At 38.7% G+C, this 8,518-nt stretch overlaps 1 protein-coding gene across 1 annotated transcript in view; it reads left to right on the forward strand.

Annotated features, from left to right (window-relative positions):
* Positions 1-8,518, forward strand: part of RAD51C (RAD51 paralog C) — a 41,558-nt gene that overhangs the window by 18,596 nt on the left and 14,444 nt on the right. Inside the window, exons 6-7 of the mRNA XM_006899429.1 lie at positions 5,951-6,017; positions 7,185-7,245. Coding sequence (XP_006899491.1) covers positions 5,951-6,017; positions 7,185-7,245 — 128 coding nt within the window. The remainder of the gene's footprint in view (positions 1-5,950; positions 6,018-7,184; positions 7,246-8,518) is intronic.

The following is an 8,518-nucleotide window of genomic DNA, read 5'->3' on the forward strand; positions in this document are numbered from 1 at the left end:
CTGCTATCAGAGATCTCTCCAGAGTACCAAGGAACAATGATGTCATTCTAGAAACTAATGTGTGTCTGATCCAGGCCAGGGTCTTTGCAGTTACTTACTATGCATCAGAGAGCTGGACAGTTACTAAGGATGACAGAAGAAGAACTGATGCCTTTGAGTTGTGGTGCTGGAGAGGGTATTGAACATCCCATGGACTGCCAAGAGAAAAAAGGTCTGTTTTTGAAAGGGTGAAACCAAGTTTCTCCTTGGAGGCTAGGATTTTAAAGCTCCAACTCACTTTTGGCACATGGCCAGGAAGGACTGGTCCTTGGAGAAGGACATTATATATGGAAAGGTGGAGGGACAGTGCAAGAGAGAAAGTCACAAGTGACTGAGGTAATGGGTAGGTGTGTCAGACTCAGTGAGACTGGCTCAGGATAGTGCAGGCGTTAGAGCTATTGTACATAGAGTCGCTATGAGTCTCAGGCGACTTAATGGCACATAACCACAACATATCATAAATGGCTTCTTTAACGGTTGCCACTGGATCCTTCTGGTTAAGCTGAGCAGCTGATACTTGTCTAAATCCATCTGGGTAGCCTGTATGTGAGGAATATACTTTTTGGTTTTCATTTATTTCCAGAAAATAAAGTGTCTTATGATCATTATGAGAGCATGATCTCCATAGTCACTCACCTTGAAAACAGGCTTGTGCAGTCCTTGAATCTTTATTGATCCGAAAACAGCAAGCTTGCCAGGGGACTACATTTTCTCATCTAAAAGAAACTAGCAAAAGAGGCCCATTTCTGCCTTACAGAAACTCACTATGCTTTCCCACCCGCAGCACCATTCTTTGCCCAAAACGTCCTTATTTAAAATTATATCTGGTTTTTACCATTGAACATGATTGATTCAGTAAATATATTATTTTGTCACTAACTTTATAAATTTATCTTTGTCCACTTGTCCAGTTATTTTCTTAAAATAAATTTTTAAAGTAAAAATATTAAGCCAAATGATTGAAGCATATTGTTATTTTTTAACAAATTACCCTGAGAAATAATTTTCCAGCACCAAATGGCTGATGACGCCAGTGCAGCGGGAGGGCCCAGAGGCCTTGAGGTCCTGGGATGGGAGCCTGTGGCGGCGGTTTCTGCAGAGGCTTTGGCAGTGGTCTGTGGAGTTAGGGCCTCTCTATGGACTGGGCCATGGGAGAGGCTTTGGAGCTTGAGGAGGCAAAGCCAAGTTCAAGGAGTGGATCCCCATCACCAATCTGGGCCATCTGGTCAAAGATATGAAGATCAAATCCTTAGAGGAGATTTCTCTCTTCTCACTGCCCATCAAGAAGTCTGAGATCATTGGCTTTTCCTGGGGTTGTCCCTCAAGGATGAAGTCTTGAGAATCATGCCTGTGCAGAAGCAAACACGTGCTGACCTGCAGACCAGGTTCAAGGCCTTTGTTGCCTTTGGAGACTGTAATGGCCATGTTAGCTTGGGTGTCAAGTGCTCCCAGGAGGTAGCTACTGCCATCCGTGGGGCCATTATCCTGGCCAAGCTCTCCATTGTCCCTGAGTGGTGTGGCTACTAGGGGAACAAGATTGGCAAGCCTCACACTGTTTTCTTCAAGGTGACCGGGCACTGTGGCTCTGTGTTGGTGCATCTGAGGCACTGGAATAGTCTCGACCCCTGTGCCCAAGAAGCTGCTGATGGCTGGAATTAATGACTGCTACATCTCAGCCAGGGGTTGCACAGCTACCCTGGGAAACTCCTGGCATCTCCAAGACCTACATGCTACTTGACCCCTGATCTCTGGAAAGAGACTGTGTTTCACCAAGTCTCCCTACCAGGTATTGACTGGCCATCTTATAAAAACTCACACCAGAATCTTTGCAGAGGACCCAGGCTCCAACTGTGGCCACCACATAGTGGATTTGGTATCACAAATAAAGTTAATTAAGTTTAAAAAAAAAGGATACATCCACATCAGTGAATAGGGATATTTATTTTCCCATCTCTCTACCAATTCTTTATCTGTCTTTTTACTTTTTGCCACACTGATAGGGAAGATGATCTTTTATTTTTTTTTTAGAAAGATATTTCTTTGGTTATTAGCAGAAACAGTTTTTAATGGTTAGATATATAATTCACATTCAGTGAAACTTACCTTCTTTTTGTTTTTAAAATGGTTTGGAATTTATTGGTAAATTTCACCTCAGTTTAAAAAAGTAAAATGGGAAAAGAACACAATAAATGAACCTAAATCCAAACAAACCTCCTAGTAAATAAATTAGCATTTATGTTCCCGTAAGACAGAACTGTCCCTTATAATTTCCAAGGCTGTACATATTTTTAATTTTTTTTAGTTCATTGTACATTTTCCCTCCCCTCCTGCCAGCCTGCCCCCAAATGTACCCTTTGTTCCAGATTGTTCTCATACATATAATGCATAATCATATATAAATGTTGGACAGTTCTTCCCTTCAGATGTTCTAGTGCAGTGTTTAGTATCTATCTACTCTTTCCCCATGCCCTCCCCAACACCCCCCATCTCTGTCCTATTTTATAATATCAGTGTTCTCCAGTGTTCCTTTCTGACTGAGATTATTTCACGTAGCATAATTTCTTCAAGGCTCTCTCATGTTGTGTAATGTTTTACTATTTCATTATTTTTCAGTGCTATATAGTATTCAATTGTGTGGAAATACCATAGCTTTTCTACCCTTTCATTTGTTGATGGGCACTTGGATGATTCCATCTCTTTGCTATTGTAAATAATGCAGCAATAATCATGGTGTGCATATATCTGTTTGAGGTGTGCCTGTGGTTTCTTTAGGTATATTCCCAGTAGTGGAATTACTGATTCAAATGGTATTTCTGTTTTCAACTTTTAAATGTGTGTGTGTGCGTGCGCGCGCGCGCGTGTGCCGTCAAATTAGATCTGACTGGCACAGGAGGAGATTGCATCTCCTTCTCCAGCAGAGCATCTGGTGGACTCAAACTATGTACCTCTGGGATTACAGTACAGCTTCTTGCCAGTAGGCCACCAGAGCTCCCTATTTTTAACTTTTTGAGAAAACACCAGATTACCTTCCATAGTGCATTCCCAGCAGCAGTGAATAAAAGTTCGAATCTCTCCACAACCTTGCCAACATTTGTTGTTTGCTACTCTTTTGAACTCTGCTATTGTTGCCGGGATGAAATGATATCTCATAGTTGTTTCATTTGCATCTTTCTGGTAGCTAGGATTTTTGAACATGTCTTCATGTGTTTGCCATCTGAATATCTTCTGTGTTGAAGTGTCTGTTCATATACTGTGCCCATTTTGTGATTGTGTTGTTTATAATTGTTGAGGTGCTGGAGTTTTCTGTATCTTTTATATATAAGTCCCTTATCAGATATGTCATTGCCAAATGTTTTTTCCCAGTCCATGTATTTCCTTCTTACCCTGTTGGAGAAGTATTTTTGATATGCATAGGATTTGATTCTTAGAAGGCCCCATTTGTCTATTTTATTGTCTCCTGGTCATAGGGAAACTTACCTTTTAAGAGTATATAATTCGTGAGTTTTAGTACAAAGTTCTACAACCATCAACACAGTCTTGTTTTAGAACATTTTATCATTCTCAAAAGAAGCTTGTATTAACAATCTGGAACAAGACATACATTGCAAAGGGAATTGATGGAGGAAAAAATGTGTATAAGTGAATGATAATCTATGCTTTCTGTAAACTTTTACTAAAATTACAATTTTAAGAAATGAGGCTAAAACACAAGTAAATGAAAGATCGTATAAAACACAATATACATGAATGAGACACAATGTAAACAAATTATTATATGCAAGCCAAGAAAAAAAAGGGAAAAAAGAAAGCTGGGCCCCTTAGCAGTAATTGTTTCTCTTAGCCCCAGGCAACCACTGTTTTAGTTTCTGTCTCTAGATTTTGCTTTTTTGAGAACATTTTAGATAAGTAGAGTTTTACAACAGATGTAGCTTTTTGTGTCTAGTTTCTTTCATGTAACTTCATGGCGTATTGCCATGGGAGAGTCTGCTGTTAGGAACTTCTCCAAAGTGCTGAAGGGCAATGGTGTCTCTTTGGAGACTAAGGTGCATCTGATACAGGCCATGGTCTTCTCAATCACCTGTTATGCATCAGAGAGTTGGACAATGACCAAGGAGGATAGAAGGAGAATTGATGCCTTTGAGCTGTGGTGCTGGAGAAGAGTATTGAGAATACCATGGACTGCTAGGAAAACAAACAGATTTGTCCTGGAAAGGGTTAAACCAGGTGGCTCCTTGGAGGCAAGGATTCTGAGGCTCCATCTAACATACTTTGGACATGTTGTGAGGAGAGACCGGTCCTTAGAGAGGGACATCATGCTTGGGAGGGTGGAGGGACAGCGCAGGAGAGGAAGGCCCTCTGTGAGGTGGATTGATTCAGTGACTGGGATAATTGGGATGGGAGTGTCAGAGACAGTGCGATTGGCACAGGACAGAGTGGAGTTTAGGGCTGTTGTACATAGGGTCGCTATGAGTCGCAGGCAACTCGACGGCACATAACAACAACAACAATCTTTGTTATAGCAAGTCTCAGTATTTTGTTTTCTGGTTGAATAATTGTCCATTTTATCAGCCAAAGGACATTTGGATAGCAGAAGTCCACACTTCCAAAGTCATTGCTATATTATTGTTTTAAAAATTTGGTTTTTGAAACTTGGGAATGTAATTTAAAGCACTGAAATCTATAATTGCTGTCTCACTACTTAAACAATTTGGTTTTTGGGAACACAGTAATTTTCAATTGTATCATGGTACCCAATATTTTTGTAGAAGTAATAGAAATACCTTATAAATATTTGCCAGTAATGCAAAATCCAATTTTGGAATGTTGAACAGCTGGTAAGCTCCTGTTATTTACATTTTCCTCAGGAGATGTAATGGGTAAACTAAATTCTCTTAACTAGTATTTTTTAGTAGACGTTTATGGAGTGATAAAAATGTGTGGTATGTCACATTTGTCTTTAAACAGTTCTTTATAACAAGAGAGTATAATAACATTTACCCTAAGATATACATGTCCTAATCCACAGCTACAGAATTGAACAGCACAGCTCTAAAGTAAATATTCCGTTTGGTAGAGTTTCAACACTTGGTAATATATACAGTGCAAGGTATTATTCATCATGTTGACTAAACAGATATGTTAGGGTGTTACTCTTGTGGAAATAACCAAACAACCTTTTCTTTTTGTGTTCTTATGGAACTGATGACCTTTTCAGAGTAGACATTTTTCTCATTGGTTTTCATAGAAGTCCTTTATAATTTTCAGCTTATTTCTTTCTAGAGGAAAGCTCTGTATTGGAGGAGTATCTTAAACTTTCTGTGGAGAATTTTGGATGGGAAAGTACCCATCTGAATTTATTTATTTTAAATTAAAAAAAATTAATCTTAATGAACATTTACAGAGATTTTGTATTTCCGTACATTCTTGTTGCATTTTTATCCCTGCCCACCCCTCCACCCCCAGTTCACTCTTCCCTTTGAACAGTAAAAGAAAAATTATTTCATTGGTATAGAATCCCCCCTTCTGCACTGAGTATACTCCACTATGAAACTTCATCCTGGACTCGTGTCATAACCATAATACCCAATCATATATCGCTTTCAAACAGGTCTTTCCCTCATCCGTTTCAATGCAGTATACATAATTTATCCAGTTTTTCTCAGTCTTACCCCAAGATGTCTGACCCCTGATGTCAGTCCCATTCTACAACAGTGGCACTGTGCAGTATTTGTCTTTATAAAAATGTTTCATATTCAGTAATAATGTTTTCAGAAAACATTTAACAGTTGAATATAATACTGAAATTATAAGACCTCATAGCACATATTTACTTAATAATATTTAATAAATTAATAATATTTCATAATTATTTGGAAGGATTTTCTTAATTTTATCATCTTTTGTTTTTTAGGTAATATTAACCAATCAAATGACCACAAAGATTGATAGAAACCAAGCCTCACTAATTCCTGCTTTAGGTAGGTCATTGATCAGATTTTCACTTACACATGTTTTTTTCTACTGCTTTTGTTAGATCTTTGTGGACTGGCATCTGTCTTGCTTATCAGTAAATCTCAGCACACACCCATGCGCTCGCGCGCACACACATCCCATGAAAAAGTCTCATGCTCTCAGATGCTGACTCATCCTTTTTGTGATTTTATAACCATTTATAAAGTATCTTCTTTATAGTAACTGTTGTATTAGATTCTAAGGATTTAAATTTCCATTAGATAGAATCTTGTGCCTCCAGAATTCACATTCCTAAGGAAGAAGAGTGAATTCAGTATAACTATAAATCACAGTACAAGGAATAGAGTTATCTGTCAGATTTCTAATCTCAGTTATGGTTTTGTTGGAGTGCACTGCTTCCAGATTTATAGCTACTGAATTCAGAATTTTTAACCTTTTTCCTGGGGATCTGAAGAGGGATCTTGATGGTACAAAGTTTAAGCCCTTCTCTGCTAACTGAAACATCACAGGTTCAAACCCACCAATCAGTCCTGCAGAACAGAGATGCACTCTGCTTTCTTAAAGATTATAGCCTTAGAAATTCTATCAGACAGTTCTCTGCCCTGTAGGGTAGCTGTAAGTTAGAATCAACTTGATGACAATGGATTTGGATTTTGGGGTGTTTTTTGTTTTGTTTTGTTTTGTTTTGTTTGTGTTTTTTATTGAGATATAGCCCATTGCCGGTAAGTGAATTGAAACTCATATTGACTCTGTAGGACAGAATAGAGCTGCCCCAATATAGCTTTCCAAGGCTATAAAGCAGAATACCCCAAATTTCTCCTGCAGAACTGCTGGGAGAGTCAAATCACTAACCTGTTAGCAGCCAACCTCTTTAACTACTGTGCCACCAGAGTTCCAAAGATTAGAAGTACGTTCACTAAGCCTGGTGCATCTGGAGGATTCACAAAAGTGTGAATATGTGATGGCTCAGAAAGTTCTCCAAAAGCAAAAGAAGATAATGATTTTCAGTATTTCCCTCTTAATCTCAGGGTATTATCCGTGTCCTGAGTATTTTGAAAGTAACTACACTCATTTTATGTTAAAATAAGACTGTATTTAGTCAGAGACATTCTGAGGGAGTTCTTAAAACCTAGTCAGTAAAGTAACACAGTTAATTTTGTTTTTCCTCTCAGGGGAAAGTTGGGGACATGCTGCCACAATACGGTTAATCCTTCACTGGGACCAAAAGAAGAGGTCAGTAAGAAACTGTTTGTAATTTTGAATACTGGGCTAATTACACTTCAACTCTTTAACAGTTTCTTAAAGCTGGTTCATTGGATGAGATCTACAATGATCCATGAACTCAAGTTTTTGTTATCTTCTTTGATGTCACCTAGAGCAACCATAGAGATTTGTTATACTACACTCACAGCTACTTAGGAAATTCTCTAGAATGTTTAAATGATGGGGTGCACCTGAAGTGAGTAGGTGGCCCAAGAATGCCACCTGCTAAAGCTCTTTGAAATCAAGTGCCATTTATTAACCATGCACAAGGATGTGGGTACTCTGTGTTCCTAGAAGGGACTGAAAGAATAAAATCAGGACAAAAAGATGTTAGAGGTTAGTGTTAGGATTAATTTATGTGGAAAATAGGTGGTTTTTCTGTGTTACTTAATATATTTCTTGTGTGAAATTGTGTCTTTTATTTTTGTTTCTTTTTGTATTTTCTTATCCTGCTTTTATTTCCACTTGCCTTTCTTTCAAAAGTATTCTTTATAATAAAACTATGGCAGCATGAATCCTTTGTATTTGTTTTCAAACCTGCTGAGCAAGTGAACAACCTAGCTTTCATTTTCTCTGAAATAGTCAAGTGAAAGCTGTGGGGTCTTTTATTGTACACTTTTAGAAATGTCAGATTTATGTCAGCCTCTCTGCTTTGAGATTAATTGGCACAACCTAGAGAACTTGGTTGGAAACAGTAATAAGAGGAGAAAATGAGACAGCATTTGGGCACAGATGGAACAAAGGGTTACTAAGTATGTCCAGGATCTGGTCAGTGATAATGTGTATTTTTTTTTTACCTGCATTTTTTTCTTCTCATACAAAGGAAAAAATCCTCCTTAACCAATTTAAGCTTGAGTAGTCTACATTTATGTTGTTGTTGTTATGTGCCATCCAGTCGCTTGCAACTCATAGTGACCCTATGTACAACAGCCCTAAACTCTGCTCTGTCCTGTACCAATCACACTGTCTCTGATACACCCATCCCGATTACCCAAGTCAGTGAATCAATCCACCTCATAGAGGGCCTTCCCCTCCTGCACCATCCCTCCACCAGGAGCCACCCAGTTTAACCCTCTAATGAATCTGTTTGTTTTCCTAGGAGTCCATGGTACCCTCAATACTCTTCTCCAGCACCACAGCTCAAAGGCATCAATTCTCCTTCTATCCTCCTTAGTCATTGTCCAACTCTGATGCATAACAAGTGATTACAAAGACCATGGGCTGTATCAGACGCACCTTAGTC

This window comes from Elephantulus edwardii, unplaced genomic scaffold, assembly GCF_000299155.1.
Source record: "Elephantulus edwardii isolate Elephantulus edwardi_28Jun2011 unplaced genomic scaffold, EleEdw1.0 scaffold00257, whole genome shotgun sequence".
Classification (NCBI taxonomy): Eukaryota; Metazoa; Chordata; class Mammalia; order Macroscelidea; family Macroscelididae; genus Elephantulus; species Elephantulus edwardii.